Genomic DNA, 19,424 nt, shown 5'->3' with positions numbered 1-19,424 from the left:
CTTCCAGGTGCTTGAAGTCCCAAGTGTGAAAGGCAAACTGAAAAACTAGATCATAGAGAATATTCTCATGGCTTGAGGTAGAGGAGGTTTTCTTAAATAAGACACAGAGATATGATTTCTTTTAACCAAGAAAGACAAATTCGACTACGTTAGGAACTGTGCTCATCATGCCCTGGCTGGTGTGGCTCCGTGGTTTCAGTGCCAGCCTGTAAAGCAAGGGGCTGCTGGTTCGATTTTCAATCAGGGCACGTGCCTGGGTTGTTGGCCAGGTCCCGGTGGAGGGAGTGCGAGAGGCAACCACACACTGATGTTTCCCCCTCTTTCTCCCTCCTTGCCTCTCTTGTTCCTCTCCATCTCTTTGTCCCTCTCCTCCCCCTCTAAAAATTAATAAATAAAATCTTTTTTAAAAAAAGAACTCTGCTCAGCAAAAGACACCATCAAAAATGAAGATAAGTCACAGAATGAGATATATGCAACACACATAATTGACAAAGACAGGGTCCAGAAAAGATGCATATATACATACTCATAAAATAGAAACTGAAACAAGTAAAAAGCAGACTATCCGATAGAAAGCTCAGGTCCAAGACTTGAACAGGCATTTCACAAGAGTGGAAATCGAAACGGTCAATAACTAAATGAAAAGGTATTCAACTTTATTAGTACTCAGGGAAATACAAATTAAAATCCCAGTGAGGTAAGATACCATTTCAGATTAGCAAAATTTAAACTCCTGGTGATACCAAAGCATTGGAGACTATGTGGAACGAGGGCCTTTGGATGCCATGCTGGTAGGAGGGCACCATGGTAGCACCACCTGGGAAAGCAAGGTGGCATTAACTAAGAATGCCCAGATGTACGTATTCCCACATGTGTGCCACAGAGAAACGCACGCGCACAGGTGAGTGGGATGCGCGCTGCAGCATGGCCACAGAAGCACTGCTCTGCGCGGTAGCCCAGCCTGAAGCAGCCGCTGTCCCTCTATGGCAGACCAGATACACTACGGGGGCGGGGGGGGGGGCGGGTACACAATGGAGCAGTGACAAAGCAATTAAAGAGGATGATCTCCTGAATACCACAATTAACCGGAAAAGACATAAAACAAATGCTGCGATTCCATGCAAGTTCAAAAACGGACAAAAAGGAAAGAAAATCAGCTGTGCTATTTGGACCACAAATACTGGAGGAAAGAGGTAAATTATGAAGAAATGACTGTCTCACCCTGGCTTGGTGGCTCAGTTGGTTCGAGCATCCTGCTGATATACCAAGGTTGTGGGTTCAATCCCCAGTCAGGGTACATACAAGCATCAATAAATGAGTACATGAATAAGTGGAACAATAAACCTCTCTCTCTGAAATCAATGAATAAAAATTTTTTAATTTATTTTTTTATTGTATTTTCTTCTATTATCACTTAGTTATACCCCCTCTCCCCGCAATCGCCACACTGTTGTCCATGCGTTCTTTTTCCTTTTTGCTCAATCCCGCCACCCCCTACCTTCCCCCCACTTAGCTGTCATCCTGCTCTCTATCTATGAGTCTGTCTCTATTTTGCTTGTTAGTTCACTTTGTTCATTTGATTCCACATAAGTAAAATCATATGGAATTTGTCTTTCTCTGACTGGCTTATTTCACTTAGCATATCAGTTCTAATAGTTCCTTGGTGGAATCTTTGTGGTTCTCTATGTATTGTGTCATGTCATCTGCAAATAAAGACAGTTATACTTCTTTCTGTCCAATTTGGATGCCTTTTATTTCTTCTACTTGTCTGATTGTTGTGGCTAAGACTTCCAATACTATGTTGAATAAGAGAGGTAAAAGCAGATATCCCTATCTTGTTCTCGATCTTAAGGGGAACACTTGTAGCTTTTGCCCACTGAGTATGATGCTGACGGTGGGTTTGTCATATATGGGCTTTATTGTGTTTAGGTATGTTCTCTCTATTTCCACTTTACTGAGAGTTTTTATCATAAATAGGTGTTGAATTTTATCAAATGCTTTATCTGCATCCGTTGATATGATCATGTGGTATTTATCCTTCATTTTGTTCACGTGGTGAATTGCATTTATTGATTTGCAAATGTTTTACCAACTTTGTATTACCAGAAAAAAAATCCCACTTGATCATGGTGGATGATCTTTTGGATGCATTGCTGTATTCAGTTTTATAATATTTTGTTGAGGATTTTGGCATCTGTGTTCATCAGGGATATTGGCCTATAATTTTTTTTGTAATGCCTTTATCTGGTTTTGGAATTAGGATAGTACTGGCCTCGTAAAATGAGCTTGGGAGCTTTCCTCTTGAATTTTTTGAAATAGTTTGAGAAAGAGAGGTGTTAGCTCTTCTTGGAATGGTTGGTAAAATTCACCTATGAAGCCATCTGGTCCAGGGCTTTTGTTTCTTGCAAGTTTTTTTTTTTTTTTTTATTACTGCTTCAGTTTCACTAGGTGTAATCTGTCTATTAATATTCTCTGATTCTTCCTGATTTAGTTTAGAAGATTGTATGTTTCTAGGAATTTATCCATTTCATCCAGGTTGTCCACTTTGTTGGCGTATAGTTCATAATATTTTCTTACAATCTTTTGTATTTCTTTGGTGTCAGTTGTTATTTCTCCTCTTTCATTTCTGATTTTATTTATTTGGGTCCTCTCACTTTTTTTTCTTGATGAATCTGGTTAGAGGTTTGTCAATCTTGTTTATCTTTTAAAGAACCAGCTCTTAATTCATTGATCTTTTGTATCATTTCATTTATTAGACTCTGTTTCATTTATTTCTGCTCTGATCTTTTTATTTCCTTCCTTCTACTCACTCTGGGCTTTGTTTGTTTTTCTTTTTCAAGTTCTTTGAAGCATGAAGTTAGATTGTTTATTTGAGCTTGTTTTTTTTTTTTTTTTTGATAGGCCTTTAATACTATGATTTTCCCTTTTAAGATTGCTTTCTCTGTGTCCCACAGATTTTGTATTGTTGTATTCTCATTTTCTTTGTTTCTATGTATCTTTTGATTTCTTCCTTGATCTCATTGTTGACCCATTCATTGTTTAGTAACATGTACTTTAGCTTCCATGTCCTTGTGTAGTTTTCATTGTTCCTCTTGTGATTGATTTCTAGTTTCATAGCATTGTCGTTAGAGAAGATGCTTGATAAGATTTCAATCTTCTTGAATATTAAAATTTGTGTCCTAACATATGGTCTATCCTAGAAAACATTCTATATATATTCTGCTGTTTTGAGGTGAAATGCTGTAAAGATATCAATTAAATCCATCTGATCTAGTGTGTTAAGGCTGCTGTCTCCTTGTTGATTTTCTGTCTGGAAGATCTATCCATTGAAGTCAATGGGGTGTTAAAATTCCTGATTATGACTGTATTTCTGTCAGTCTCTCCATTTATGTCCATCAAGTTTTGCTGCACATATTTAGATACTCCTATGTCGGGTGCGTAAATGTTTACTAGGGTTATATCCTCTTGTTGGATTGTTCCCTTTATCATCATGTAGTGTCCTTTGTCTCTTACTATAGCCTTGGTTTTAAAGTCTATTTTGTCAGATATTAAATATTGCTATCCTTGCTTGTTTCCCCCACTCCATTTGCATGAAATATCTTTTTCCATCCCTTTACTTTTAGTCTGTGTGTATCTTTCAATGTGTGGTGAGTCTCTTGGAGGCAGCATATATATGGGTCTTGTTTTCTTATCCATTCAGCTATCCTATGTCTTTGGTTGAAGTATTTAAGCCATTTACATTTAAGGTGATTATTGATAGATACATATTTAGTGACATTTTATTGTTAGACTATTTTCCTTTTTTTTTCTCTCTCTTTTTCTTCTTCTTCATCATATAGCAAGCCCTCTAACATTTGTTGCAGTACTGGTTTTGTGTTAACAAACTCCTTTAGCTTTTTCTTGTCTGGGAAGCTCCTTATTTCTCCTTCAATTTTAAATGATAGCCTTGCTGGGTAAAGTAGCCTTGGCTGTAAGTCCTTGCCCTTCATCCCCTTGAATATTTTTTGCTACTCCCTCTGACTTGAAATCTTTCTACTGAGAAATCAGATGGCAGTCTAATTGGCGTTCCCTTGCAGGTAACTACCTGCTTTTCTTTTGCAGCATTTGGGATTCTCTCCTTGTTTTTAAGCCTTGTCATTTTAATTATGAGGTGTCTTGGGGTAGGCGTCTTTGGGTCTTGTTTGGGACTCTCTGAGCTTCCTGGACTTGTGTGTCTTTTTCCTATACCAGATTGGGGGAGTTTTTGGTCATTCTTTCTTTTTTTTAATTTTTAAAGATTTGATTTATTTATTTTTAGAGAGGCGGGAGGAAGAGAAACATTGATGTGCGAGAGCTACATTGATCTGTTGCCTCTCACATGCCCATAATTGGGGCCTTGGCCCACAACCCTGGCATGTGCCCTGACTGGGAATTGAACCAGTGACTCTTCAGGTCACAGGCTGGCATTCAATCCACTGAGCCACGCCAGCCAGAGCTTGATCAGTTTCTTAATATAGATTCTCAATCCCTTGCTCACTCTCTTCTCCTTCTGGTATTCCCATGGCTTAGATGTTGTTACACTTCATGTCGTTCCGAAGGTTTCTTAAGCTCTCTTCATTTTAAAAAATTCTTATTTCTTTTTGCTGCTCTGATTGGGTGGTTTTTCCTACCATGTCTTCCAAATCACTGACTCAATCCTCTGCTTCATCTAACCTACTGTTTATTCCTTCGAGTGTATTATTTATTTCAGATACTGCTTGCTTTATTTCTGACTGACCCTTTTTTGTTATGGTTTCTATGTCTTTTTTCATGCCGTTGAGTATCCTTATGATCATTACTCTAATGATCTGATAAATTGCTTGCCTCCACTTCACCTAGTTCTTCTTCGGGAGGATTCTCTTGTTCTTTCATTTGGGGCCTGTTTCTTTGTTTTTCCATTTTGGCTGCCCCTTTGTGTTTGTTTCTATGTATTAGGTAGATCTGCAAGACTCTGGTGTAGACCAAAGTCAAACCCTGCCTGTGACTGGCCCTGAGCAAACTGTTTGGATCTATCAGCTATGCACAGCTTTGTGGTTCTCTCTGCAGGGACTGAGCTTGTGCAGAAAGAACCAGGCTGCAGAACAAGGCCAGCTTTATTGGCACCAGGCCTGGGGGATCTGCCTCTGCCTGCAGGTTATGTAGGGTTAATTAGTGAATGTCTTCCAGCTGTACTCTTTCAGCAGCAGGGCTTAAGCACCGCAGGGTGGGGCAGAGTAATTCCTGTGGGCGGGGCTATTGCTACCCCTCAGGCTGATGCCATTAGAAAAGATTGCTCTGCCTGAAAAAGATGGCTCCTGCAGTATGAGGAATGACTCAGCATACACATCCTGGCAGCTGTTCCTTCAGATCTCTCCCCAGAGCCACCAACCCCAGACCCTCCTCAAGAGTCTCTAGTCCACTCTGCCCTCCCTCTGCCGGAGCCCAGGGTAAGTGGCTGCAAGTGGAATTTTGTATATTAGCCCTTTAAGAGTCTCTGCGTCTCCAGCCATCCCTCCCTGTTGGACAGAAACCCTGCCGCTTTTCACAGTTGTATGTTGTTTTGGTTCTTCTCCAGCTCTGGTGCTGTAGGCTGGGGAGCCCAGCTTGGGATTTAGACCTCACACTTTTCAGGAGGAACCCCCCGGCCAATGAAATACCCTTCTAGCACTTCAGCTGCCACTGTGGGAGCCCAGCCAGCCCTCTTGCATCTCCTCCACACACGGTACCAGTCACATTGTGGTGAAGTGGCTTCTTTGGTCTGTCCGTGGTTGTAAGGCTTCTTGACAGCTAGCGTTCAGTTATTCAGGATGATTCTTCTATAATTTATTTGTAATTCTAGATTGGTCCTGGGAGGAAGTTAGTGTAGCTTCTACTTAATCCTCTACCATCTTTGGGGGGACCTCTCAAATAAAAATTTTTTAAAAATGATTAAATCAGGGTACCACATGCTTCTGGAGGAGGAAGTTATGACCTGGGACAGGCACAGAGGCAAGGCTTTTTAGGTGCTGGCAATATGTCATTTCTTACCTGGGTCATGGTTGCACAAATTGTTACTTGACATTTATTTTAATGTAAGTTTTTTGCACTTTCTTGTATGTGTTTTCCACACTTAAGTTGCCATCCCCTTTCTTTTTTGCTAATTGCATATCTCCAAGACTGGGGAGCAGCTTTGTACGTAGTGCTCAATCAGTGCTTACCTCAAGTGCTTTAGAAAGGATTTGAGCCTCATGAGGCTGGAGCTGGGTCTCCGATTAGCGTCTGTTACGAGTCCTCTTAACAATGCTTGTCCAACAACCAGGGGGTGGGAAGGCAGTCACAGGAGAGGCATCAGGTGGCCGAGGGGCTCTTGGAGGCCAGGCATCAGCAGAGAAGCTAACAGGGCATGGGTGACTGCATGTTGACCCTGGAGTGCCTGGTTTAGGAGTCCAGATCTAATCCTGGAGACAACCGTAGACACTGAGGGTTACCATGCAGTGAAGTGACAACTAAAAATGCCCTTGTTTCCAGGGGTGAATCTGGGTGTAGTGGGTAGAGTGGGGTGCAAGTAGGGACACCAGTCAAGGGTCAGGCATAGGACACTGGGAATGATGGGAGCAAAGCTGGAGAGAGATGGCCCTGGGGCATGTTGGTGAGCAGGCAGAGAGAGCTGAGCGGCTGGAGAATAGTAGGTCCCCGGAAAAGGGAAGATGCCTGCAGTGCCAGGCTCTCCCACCTCTTGGTCCCCTCCTCAGCTCCACGGTGTTGACGATCTATGCCAGAGACCACTGGCCCCTTCAACTGAACCCTGTAGTCAAGGGAGCATGTCTTCCCAGGGGACAAAGAAATCTGCTTCTTCTGTGAAGCATATCATAAAGGTCCTGTTTTGTAGAAAAGCCGGGTACCTGGACTCACATGTGAGAATACGCCAGCCATCCAGGTAGTGGCAAAGGGCTATTATGAACCTCCCCAGTCCAGGGGCTGCTCGCGACAGCGTCCTGTCCCCTGGGGGTTTCTGTCAGCGAGCATGTTTTGAGGTTGTGCTCTGGGAAGCCCCCTGCACTCGGCATCCCACAAAAACGAGGGCGTGCTGCCTGAGGGGGCCACCCGCTTGGAAATGGAAGCACCGCCAGATCGGTGTCGGATTGAGAGAGGCGCTCAGTCAGGAGTCCTCTGGGTCATTCCGGGCGCCGCTTCCTTAAGCTGCCAGAAAGCACACGGCAACGTGAAGGGGACTTCTCGGGAGATGGGGCAAGCACGAATGTAGGCAGGGCAGACAGATAATTTTATTCTCATTTTTCTTTATAAAATAAAGATACAGTAGGAGTTTTACAATTCAGTATGATTAGATGTGATTTATAATTTTAACATTCTTTTTAAACAAATGACAACAGAAACAGAGAACTGGTACAAATGATAAAACTTACAAGAGCAAAGAGAAACTACCTTCCTGATCGAAACACGCGCCACAGCTAACCTGCCCTAAGATTCTTTCTAAGATTTCTAAGCTCAATTTTCCTAGAAAGGCTTTGTGGAAAGCCCTTAGTCTCAAATATTTAAACTGTTTTTCTAACCACTAAATGCCTTGACCAACTTGTTAATCAAATGCTTCCTAAAGTAAGGACAAATAACTGAGTGCCCTGAAGAAATAAGTCTTGATCCTATTTTTTCAGCTATAAATTATTAATGTTTCTATAAAACAAAAGAATTTTCTAAGCACAGAAGCCTTCTAAAAACTTCAATTACCTTTTCCGGCTCAGTACCTGATTGAAATGTTCAAATGTTTACGTTGCGTGTGTGCGCGCGCGCGCACACACACACACACACACACACACAATTTGAGCAGCATACTGTGTGAGAAGCTGATGAAAAATAAGACTGAAAAACCCCTAAATTGTGTCCCGTTTACATGATTTAAATATATATTTTCTATATCTTTAATTAATATAAGTAAAAAGGTAAACTTTAGAACAGCACAGAAATACAAATGCATTAGTTTTACAAAATATATTCAACCCCTTACACGTGCACAATATTTATAATTTTGGAATTACCATACAAAGGAGCTAGTTTCTTCTCCTTCATATAGGAAAGCAGGAAGTCGTGTGTACAAAGTTATTTACATAAAAAGGAAAAAGAGCCCACATTCCTCTTCTTTGTCTTTAATGGAATGTTGCATGGTATGAAAACACAGTTCCAATGTTCTGAACTGAAATTCAAAGACTTGGAATGAAAAAATTTCTAGTGGCACATTGCACTACATGGAAGGACCACCATTTTCCAGAAACTAGGGCTGCGTTCTCTATCATGTTGAAAGATGACCGCAGAACCCGGCGGGAAGGCCCGGAACGCCCACCTGGCCACCTCTGGTCAAAGAGTCAGAGCACCCAAATGCAGACGCCATTTTGAGAGTCCCAGCCAAATCTCCGATAAAAATAACAGGCTGCACTTAGATGCTACCATCGAACAGGCTACTTTCCCAAACTCCCGAGGCAGATACGAGTCCATGAGTCTTGGGATCCGTCCACTGGCCGCTGGCAAAGCCAAGGGCTCCCAGACCCCTCCCTGGCCCGGTGGCGGGCGGTGGATGGACAGGAAGGGCCATTGGCTACAGCTTCCACAAAACACCAAAGAAGAGCAAAACCTGCCTGCCGGGAAGATAAGGTTCCAGCTTCATTTCCAGCTTGTAACTAGCAGATTCAAAGGTGAACTTCTTTGTAAAAGGATTCTTACAACTTTTAGCAGATTAAATACTGCTCTCAAAGCATTTCTTCCATTCAGATTTTTAAGTACCTTGCTCCTCAGCTTGGCAATAACATCTCATTTCTCCTTTCTTCCTAATTTGCTTTCTCCTTGCCTTTCCAAACGACAAATGAAATCATTCCCATCCCCACCATGCCCCAAGTTCAATGCTAATATGGAACATGGAAAGCAAGATAAGGTTGTGGAAATCACATCATATGGCCTGGTTTGCCCCCCGAGGATGTTGCTGCTGTTTCCTAAAGCAAAAAGGAGTTGGGTTTGTTTGAAAGCTTGGGGGCTAAAAATAAGTCACTAATGGTTCAGGGGACAGACTATTCATACTGATCACATGGACCAAATGCCAATGCAAAACAACTCTAAGCCTTACTCTGACGTGCAACGTTTTCTCTTCACCTAGACCCAGACATGGTAGCTTTCATTCCCTTTTTTTCTGACCTACGTTTCAGTCATTACAGGGCTTCCTAGAAATGACAGTGTGCCAGGGACATTTCCCAAACACTACTTTGAAGTCACCTAGACAAACAGGCCACCATCAAGCAACAGATGTGGTCTATGTGCTTGGCGCACCTTGAAAAGGCCTGGCTGACCCTTGTTCCCTGAGACCTGCTTACAAGCCCTCAGCTCTTAAGACACAAAAGCGCTAGAGCAAGCTTGGCCAGCTCTAATGCACACCTTTACCAGCGACATGTCCGGAGATGGCCTGGTGCTGGCTCCTGCGGCTCAGAGCCAGTGACTGAAGGGGGCTGTTTCAGGGCCGGCCCCCAACTGGAGTCTGGGGCCCGAGCCGGAAGCATACAGGCCCACTGGTCTCGGGGCCAGGCTTCCTGCCTTCCACTGTGCCAGCTGCCCTGGGGCCCTGGCCGCCACCGTCACAGCCTCTGCTCCCGGCAACCCCACACCTCCCAGAACCTGAAGGCAAGAGAGTTAGGGTCCTCTGACCATTTCTATGACAGAAGTTCTGTCTTCTGAAATACTCATTTCAGGCTGAAAGCCAGTGAAATGACTACCTGAACTCTCAACTGGAAACCCTAATAGAAAGCTCGTTTAAGGTGGATATTAAAATGGGGAACACATGATACTAAAGCACAGTTGGGTTTCATGTGATACCTTCATTTCAATGGAATTCCAAAGTGCGGACCTGGCTGCCTTTGAAGAGTGACAGTGGAGTCTACAGCCACCCTACCCTGAACGCACCCGATCGCATCCGAAGAGTGACAGCTGGGGGCTGACCCCACTCGTCACGCAAGCCATAGAAACTGCAGGACAGCCCAGCGGCTGCCGGCGGCCCCGCGCAGCGCTCCCCCACCGCGACTTTCCGGCAGCTGAGAGGTAACCGAGGACCTTTCAGTGGTTGGTTTGGTATTACTTCTCTCCAAGTAATATTTCCTGAGATAACTTTCCTAGCAGAAGTGGAATTAACGGAGTTTTCACAGTAAGCCCTTTAATTTATCATCACTGAATTCTTTTTTTTTTTAAATAATGAAACACTTTATATTTATTTATTTATTTATTTAAAGATTAAAATTTTAATTTTTATTGACTTTATTGGGGTGACATTGGTTAATAAAATTATATAGGTTTCAAGTGTACAATTCTATAATGATCATCTGTGTATTGGATTGTGTATTCACCATCCCAAGTCAAGTCTCCTTCCTTCACCGGAGTAATTATGCTCAAGTGGAAGTATGCTTTTAGATTTGCTGGACTTGTGCTGAAATGCAAACTGGAAAATTTAGGGATATATAGATGATGTCCCTATGACCATTTCACATGCCCTAGGAGGATTTACATGACACAAACATTTCCTAAGGGATAAATCAAATACAACCTTGATTAGGCCCCTCATTTCCCTGTACTCTTTACATCATATGTAGATTACACTCACCAAGAGGGTGTACTGAAAAAGCAGTCTCTCCTCTGTAAGTGCTCCCTGAGAACACCCACCCCATGTCCCCAGGAAAAGCAAATGAGACTGGGCCTGGCAGATGCGAGGTCCAGCTGTGTAAAAATCTTCAGCAGACACGCACGTGCAGGTGTCTGATGTGAAACCAGATGTCCTTCATGAAACATGGCTGATGTCATGGCTGTAGTTTTCTTGTCCTGCTTCTTGCCTTCCTACATGTGAGCTGAGATTTCTGTTTAATATTTACAGATCATCTTGCTTTCCTTTGAAAAATACTTTTAGACGGGGTTGAATACAGGAGGATTTTCCATTAGGAAATGGGAAGGCCAAGGGCCTTGGAAGGCTTTCTGAAGAATAAAGACTAAGAAAAAACCTGTAGGTCTGTAAACACCCAATGGAAAACCATTCAAAAGAAGAAAGAGAAGGCACCAACTTTGGGTTAAAGATGCTTGTAAAAGATTGCGACATGATTAGAGCTACAGAACTAACACCTACGTCTTCTAAAGTCTTGCCTTGGATACTTATTCATGTTCAGCTGTTCCAACATTGCGGTGCCTGTCACTCTGCTATTCCTCCGCACACCTGCCTGAACAATGAGAAGAGAAGGAAAGCAGTGACATGCGACGCTGGGGAGCCAGTGTTTAAGGTTGAGAGAGAAGAAACTAAACAGAAAACGAAACACCAGCTCCTCAGAACCACCACCTATGATGTTCGCATCTCAGAACCACCACCAGGAGGAAGTGAGCTGAGAGTTTGTAGGTAGAAAGCCAACTAACAACAACAACAACAAAACAAGAAAAATCATTGTATAACTCTGCAAAATAAGAACGAAGGGTTTGATTGCATGCCCCTTAACTTTATAAGCACATTTGAGGCCCAACTGTAGAGAAATTAAAATCCTACTATGACAATTCAGTACTAATAAATTACAGTAACCATCCAGCTATTCAAACAGCAAAACAGAACAAAATTTACAGAAGTAAACTTTCCTAAAGTAAACAAATGTAGACTATCAGAACTTGAAAAACCATTAGAAGGGACACTGTGTGTTTTAATCAGGCTCAGACTGAAATAAAAGTAGTCAATGGAAACGCCAACCTGACGGCCGTCCCTGCCATGGTTGTGGTTTCATCTTTGCAGCGTCCTGTGACATTCTTTCAGACAGAGGGCGGCCGTCCATGTAAACAGTCTGACACATCGGTCCCCTGCGGTGGCCCTGTGGTCGAGGAGGAAGAACAGGCTTGGGGGCAGCAGTCAGGGAACACTCGGCCCTAGCAAGCAGCAGCGGCCTCCGGACGCCATGCTCAGGGCTTCCCGCCGGGCGGCTCTGTGAGGCTCTGGGCGGTGGAGCTGGTGAAGGTGGAAAGCCACGAAGACATGGCCGTCTTCGCGCTGGAGAGAGCTCCTCCCACAGACTGGCCTGCAAAGGGAGGACGGAACACCCAGAGGAAAGATGTCTTCACTTTTGGGAAGAGACAGCGAGAGACCAATGCAAATGAATACATGTTAATTTATGGTCACACACCAATATGTCAATAGCTACTAAAATGCCATTTAAATTTCTAGTTTCAAAACAATCCCTTTCCACAGGGAAGTCTAATAGGAAACTGAACCCTTTCTGGGTGTAAGAGCCTGCTATAGGGTACTCGGCACCCTGTCTCGTGATACCTGCCGTGCGCCCTGCGTGGCCAGTGCTTCTCAGCGCTGCTGTGTCAGAGCCGCCTGGAGAGCTGACCAAGTCCTCTGTGCTCCCTGTGCCCTAAATCCAAGCGGCTGACTGATAACCACACATAGGGAGCAGTGCTCAGGCTGCTCTAGGGAAAGGTGTGCTTGTCATCCTAGCAACGCTGCGCGAAGTGAAGACATACAGAGCTCTCTTTGCCTCAGATCTGTTTTGTTCTGAAGAACTTCATCTCAGAAGTGGATGCTAAAGTGGACCTATTTAACTTGCATCACATACTCCCACTATTCTTAGAGAGGGGAGTGTGGAAGAGAATGGGCCTTAGAATTTACATATCAGTTGCAGCATCATTAAAAATTCAGTGACAACTGGACCATGTATGTATGATGAAGTAGACTTTTTCTATTAAAAATAAGAATTAAAAACAAGTCAAATGCATGATGTCGAGTGGAAGAAAATGCTAATGTACCAAGTTCCGTTCCCTGTAACAACGTGAACCCAGTGGTGGGGCGCAGCTCCACGTTTGTCTTCTAGGACATCTTAGGGCAGCGCCCCCGCCCTGCCGGTATCTCAGTATTCAGACATTGGAGCTTTGAGGGCCGCTGCCCAGAGGTCAACCAGTTTTGGGGCTCCTGTTTAGTAAGGGTTAGTCAACCTCTCTCAGGAGCCAAGTAAGGAGATGGGTCCTATTTTTACATACTGATGTGACAAGGCATATGTAAGTAATTGGTGAGTCTGAGATAATTAGGAGTTCCTTGTATACTGTTGTACCTTTTTTTAAGTTCGAAATTATGTGAAAATAAAAAGGTAAAAATACTGAAAAGAAGGAACTAGAACTTTCTTTAAAACGGACAGGAAGCAATCTTCCAAAATTTCATGTTAAAACGGACAGGTGCAGAGGCGTGTACACAGCAGCACAGCCTGTTGGCCGGGCTTGGGTAGCAGGGGGTGCCGGCCTTGCTGCCTGAGTCTGGGGCATTACCTCACCCACCACTTTTCGAAAGAGTCTGTATAAAGTTAATTCAGTTTGTTCAGATTTTCTATTTCTTACTGAGTCAGTTTTGGCAATTGAGTCTTTCAAAGAATTTGTATATTTTAGCCAAGTTGTCAAAACATTGGCATAAAGTTATTCACCATATTCCCTTATTATCCTTTTAACTCCTGTAGGATCTGTGGTCACGTCCCCTCTCTAATACTTATGAACAGTGGGAATGGGGGGAAACTCCAGCAAAGTGTGAATCCTGGTAACAGAGCAGTGGACTCCAGAAAATTTTGTCACTCGCCATCAGATGTGGCAAAATTTGCTCAACTTTCATATTATCTGATGCCACAACATTTTTCTTTAAACAAATAAGAGAAAAATTTTTTAAAAAAACCAGCAAGCAAACCTCTGTATTCGACTATGGAAATGATCTTGTAATATCATGTGATACACAGATCCCTAGAACTTTACGTTTTTATCGATGACACACTGAGAACAGGGAAGAGATGTGCTGATTCCAGTCAGCTCTTGGCTGAAAGGTGTGCCTTACCAACAGCTTTTCCTGTTTGCACAACATTCCGGCTGGTGGTGACCATGACGTTGCCAATTTTTTTGCCACGTTCACTGTTTTGAACAGAACTGAATAGAGGAAAGAAGTGTTAGATAAAATTTTAAAAAATTTCTCACACACACTGCTCTAGAACCATCCACTACTGAGAATTATTGAGAAAAGAAGCTGAAGTACTCATGGTTTGTTATGTACCAATTCATGTGCTAACCTTTAAGCATGTGAACTTTCAGGAAATACTAAAAGAACATGCAGATTAGCCAAAAAGTGGGAAGGACATAAGGCTGCGTGGCTAACGCCCCTGGCTGCCAGGGTTTGCTGGAGTCACTTCACTGGGATGAAGGCGGCAAATCCTGCTGCTAGTTCGCACCGCTCTTCAGGGAACAGCAGTGTTTTCACTCTGAAGCGCACACACTGCTGAGCTAGAGGCTGTCATGCACATATTTGGTTACTATTTGAAGCTCAAGTCTATCAAGGGGAGAAAAACAATTCCCAATTAGCAATGGAACACATGGCACACATTCAGATATAAGAATTTTCCCAGTATTTTCTCGAAATACTCACTGTGAGAATCTTAACTTCATGTCTGACACCGAGTACTGGCCTTGAAAAGGATGGCTGCAAAACAAAGTTTGAGTTTAGACTGTGAGCATTTTGCCAGTAAAGCCGCAAGGCAGTTACCATGTGGGAGCATTCACGGGCTGCGCAGGGCGACCCAGCAGGGAGGGCGGGCTCTGAACCTGCCTCTGGGCTCTGAGCACGGTGCTCAGCGCACGTAGGGGAGCCTTTCTGACCTCATGTCCTCCCTCATGAACGCAGTGTTTCTTCCTAACGTCGGTGGGGGAGTTGTCTTAGCGATGGTGATTTATTTGGTCAGGGGTGGGGGTGGGAGATGGCCGGGCATCAGCATTTTTAAAAGCTCCCAGGACAGTCAGGGTTGGAGTTGGTGACTTGGGCCCTGGCCATGGACTTCCCCTTGATTCTGGCCGTCTTCCCTGTGTGTGTTGTTGGCCATACAAAGGTCTGTAGACAGATCAGTGAAATCTGAACTTTCAATTAGAAACGCAACACAAAATGCGGCTCTTAAAAAAAAATAGACAAAAGGCACCTGGCTGGTGTGGCTCAGTGGGCTGAGCACTGGCCTGCGAACCAAAGAGTTGTCGGTTCGATTCCCAGTCAGGGCACATGCCTGGGTTTCAGGCGAGGTCCCCAGGAGGGAGCATGCGAGAGGCAACCACACATTGATGCTTCTCTCCCTCTTTCTCCTCTCTTCCCCTCTGTCTATAAATAAGTAAAATCTTAAAAAAAATAGACAAAAGGCAAAACGTCTTTTTCTATATCTATGTATATATAAAAAAATAAAATAAAATCAGGCACCTTCACCCAAGTCACACTACAAAAGGAGTCAATAAATACCCAAATTCTTATCGCACCCTTGGACTGCTCTCTGTTGGCATCTGGCACAGAAAGCAACCCTAGTGAAACCTACAGCAGATTATAAAAACCTCAAAATGCCACTGACAGCTTTTCAAATGACAAGTTTCTTTCTTGTCTTTAGGAAGTATATTGATACTCTCTCCTTTCTTCTGCATTCCTGAATCACAGGCTGAAAAAATTGAGATTACTGAATCATTCTTGATAGGCCCGGAAAAGCTACGTTTAAAGGATGAAATATATCTGCTCTTACTAAGAGAAGTGAGAGGACTGCCTTCCCTGACCTTGAGGAGCTGAAGAGAGGGTTTCACAGATCTCAGATCCGACAAGTAGTCTGGGGTATTTCTAAGTTAGAGCCCCTGATGACAATTGAAGGCTATCGTTTCTTGTTTTGAATTTGGGGAAAAATATCGAAACTCTGCGGACGGTCATATCTGCATACCTTCCCTTCATATATATTTCAGGTCCTTCTTCAGCTTTCTCTTCAATCTAAATAACCTCAATTTACTTACACATTTTAAAAAGCACTGTTTTACAACCTTTGCAAACCTGTTCCAGTTAAGCCTCCTCTGGACTTGGAAAAAAATCTGCAGAGCTGGTTCAGGTTAAAGGCACCACAGCAGACGTCTGACTGGATAACGGCCTGACTGGGTCATCGGAGCCACGGGGGAAGTGACGGCCCCCTACGCCATCATGGCAGACCCACCCCACCCAGGCACGGCCGCAGCGATGCCACCGGCAGACACACCCCACCTGGTTCTCTGCATCGCCCTCCAGACTACAGACCCGTGGTCAGTGAGGGAGAATACTTGGAACTCTTCGCCCTTTCATGTAATACTATTAATGTTCTTGCCTTTTAATTTTCTGTGTTTTCACCTCATTCAAATGGCAATATAGGTTTCTGCTTAGCTCAGTAGGATGACTAAATTCACCAACATCGGTGTGGAACGTAGTCAATTTTCCTGATAGATGGTATAAAGTTTAACAGACACGCTCTCCCAAACCCTGCTCCACGCCTGTTTTCTGTGTGGGGGGCGCCTCCCCTCCAGCGCGCTGACCCCACACTCCCAGGCCGGCGGTCAGCCCCAGCTTCCCGGTAACGTGGCGGTCAGGACAAAGCTGGTTTTTGTCCAATTCCCACCAAGAAGTAAAAGTTTAAAATAGAAGTGAAAACACCAAGTGTATGCTTGTACTATTAAATAAACAAACATTTTAACTTTTAATTAGAAAACCTAAGGTCCCAGCCTGCGCACACGGTATCAGTTGATCTTCTTAGACTCAACTCTGCCCCCCTCACACGGAGATGGCATTCTTTCCCGACGGCCCCGCCCCAGCATGTTTAAGTGTCTTTGGTGCCAAAGTCTCTGTCCAGTCAACATTCAATATTGTGACAGGAATGGCATTTTGTTGAATTTTAGAATCTGATGTGGCAGCTGGGTGTGACCACGTCTAGGAGTTCAAATGTCAACTGTAGCTTATCGTACTTTGTGTTTTCAAATGACCTTTCACTTTAACCAGTGGTTATTTCTGTTTTGTTTGACCCCTGCCACAGCGTAGGCCCCGGGGACGGGGAGAAGCCTGCTGTGTCCCCAGCATCCCCTCGTCTGAACTACCCCAAGGGCTGGGAAAAACATCAGGGCTTCCAAAATGGTTTCATGCTTTTTGTGTAAGAAGTGTGGACGGGGAAACAGTTTTCAGCTCCTTCTCGGTATTTGCGAGACTTTATTATAATCTACTTCAGGAGATTCTTGAAGATATATTCACAATATCATGCAAGCTGGGTTAGGATTTTCCTTATACTGGGGCACGGGAGTGAATAAAGCATGTTGGGTTCTATCTATCAGTCATCAGAATGTGCTTACTTCGGATTTATTTCGGCCAGTGCCGGATGCTTGTTGCTGTGCCAGACTCTGTAGTTGTGAGTGTTCTTCCACGCTGTGACAAAGGTTGTCCCATAGTCTGCGAGCATCTTTTCATTATCTGTCAAGTAAATGTGTGCAAGTTGAGCTGGACTGTGGCCAGTCAGGGGTGTGGAGATGGGCAAGCAAAACAAAGTAAAGGAACAGTCCCACCCTCCTGTCCCCGGGCTTTTTGGGGAAGGTGTTCTACCAGTTGTCAGGAAACTTGCATCGAACTCCAAACATCCTGTTAAGAAGCTATGTGGCTTTGGCAAGTCAATTTAATCACTCAGACCTTCTCTGCATGAGGGAGTAACAAGTAATTTTTCTCTAATGAAAATGGATTTCTTACGCCATGACCACTGTTACGAGAACGCGTGGCTGCGTGCTCCCTACCTAACTGCAGCGTGGCGGCCAGCAGGGCGTGGATGTAGACTGCAAACTGGGCTCGGATCCACTCGTCACCACCCTCCCAGCCCGTGCCATCCAGGAAGACGTCCTCCCGGTTCTCAGTCACGTGCCGCACCAGGTAGTCTGCAAACCTGAGGTCGGCTGTGGTGGGGTTGAGCAGCTTCCTGAGTTCTGGGTCGTGGATCTGGATCAGAGCTTCTTCTACCTAGAAGGCACCCAGCAAGAAGTCAGAGTCTGGGCATTCATGCGGATATCCACACCACACTTTAAAGGGTACCTACTGGGGAGTTGGAGCTGGAAGTAAAAAATACGAACGGCATTCTCAAAAGGCGCCTAAACAGGTTTGTACACTCACGTGTCTTTTTTTCTATATTTAAAAAATACACATTTTCTATTTTCAGAAAACATGCATAAGTGTTTAATTTTGAATATAAAAGTAATTCATGTTTACTGTACAGATTTTGGAAAACACAGAAGTGCGTTGAATCACTTCTTTCATACAACCCGAAATGAATACAATTAAGGGGAATTCCTAAGTTGTTTTCCTTTGAGTGCACAGATACTCCAGGGTATTTTCTTGGGTAATATTTGAAATGTAAAGAAAACTATATGTAACTTACAGGCTAGTTTTGAGGTATAATAAAACAAACACCCACGAATCTGCCACCCAACCTCTGAAGTAGAAAGTAACCGATACCGTTGCAGCAGCTCCGTGGCCCTCACATCTGCACCCTTCTCGCTTAGAAGGCCTACATCTATTTTCCTTCCTCAAAATTGGGATCATAATACCTAAAGCTTTGAACTCCAATTTTCATTTATATATTATAAACATTTCCCCAGGAAGCAGGTTTTGGTACTTTCTAAAAACTTTAGGATGGCTTAAATTTCCTCCTCCTCCCTTTTAAAATGACTTCAACTGTAAAGTTGAACAAATGATTTAAATTTCTTATATACTGATGATAAGATGTCAAATATTTACCTCTGGCTCCTTGCTCTTGATACCAGAAGCCTAGTCAACCGGCTAGAAGCACAGTATTTGTATTATTTGAACAATAAACACATTTTGATTGTAAGACGGTAGTAGGACCAGGTGGCCTGGGTGGGGATCCTGGCTCACCCACTACACTTGCTTTTTGATCTCTGACCCCTTGCTCCCATCAGACAGGGGCAGCCGCAGTGCCTACTGCACAGGCTGTCGGGAGAAGGCGATCAGTCAATGTGCCTAAGGCACGCAGAATGCCCGGCACAGGGGGCAATTATTGCTCTTATCAGTGCTGAGACTACGCCCTCATAATTGCGCTTGAGGAAGGGAAACAGGGACCAGTGTGTCCAGGAGACATGCTCATACGGAAACCTACTTCCACAATGGCGTCACTGAGGTGTTTCTGTTGTCGAAAAAGGATGTTAGTAGCTCCAGCAACAAATCCCCGAACGCTGACATCAGAGAGAAGGTGATGCTGCTGCAATGCCATGTAAGGCAAGCACAGATAGCCCTAAGAATTACAAGAGCAACGCAAAATGTTAGACAAGGGAAGGAGCAGCCCCCTCTCTCTTCAAGCCTCCACAGGGAGCTAACTGTAGGAAAACGGACTCCCGATTTTCTCCCACCTCCACGCCATCCCACGCGCAGCTGATCTTGGACTCACTACAGTTACACACCCAGGGACCCTCGGGCTGTGACTGCGAGAAGACTGATCGCTAACCTGCTCCCGCGTGACCAACCCTGCGCAGGTGGTCTAATGCGAAGGTGGTCTCCTGGGATCACTTTGTTCTCTGCTCAACTTAAAAGCCTGCACAGCATTTAACAAAAT

General features: G+C 44.0%; 1 protein-coding gene across 1 annotated transcript in view; it reads right to left on the bottom strand.

Moving 5' to 3' along the window:
- Positions 1-10,286: 10,286 nt before the first annotated feature.
- Positions 10,287-19,424, bottom strand: part of AVL9 (AVL9 cell migration associated) — a 30,959-nt gene continuing 21,821 nt past the window's right edge. Inside the window, exons 11-16 of the mRNA XM_054571336.1 lie at positions 18,972-19,106; positions 17,599-17,818; positions 17,167-17,284; positions 14,435-14,488; positions 13,853-13,941; positions 10,287-12,059 (exon numbers count right to left, since the gene is read on the bottom strand). Of these exons, the coding sequence (XP_054427311.1) occupies positions 11,944-12,059; positions 13,853-13,941; positions 14,435-14,488; positions 17,167-17,284; positions 17,599-17,818; positions 18,972-19,106 (732 nt within the window). The 3' untranslated portion in view covers positions 10,287-11,943. The remainder of the gene's footprint in view (positions 12,060-13,852; positions 13,942-14,434; positions 14,489-17,166; positions 17,285-17,598; positions 17,819-18,971; positions 19,107-19,424) is intronic.

Source organism: Pteronotus mesoamericanus, unplaced genomic scaffold (assembly GCF_021234165.1).
Source record: "Pteronotus mesoamericanus isolate MK-2021 breed Mesoamerican mustached bat unplaced genomic scaffold, CSHL_Meso_final contig_220, whole genome shotgun sequence".
In the NCBI taxonomy this organism is placed as follows: domain Eukaryota; kingdom Metazoa; phylum Chordata; class Mammalia; order Chiroptera; family Mormoopidae; genus Pteronotus; species Pteronotus mesoamericanus.
This window is presented reverse-complemented; position numbering and strand designations above follow the sequence as displayed.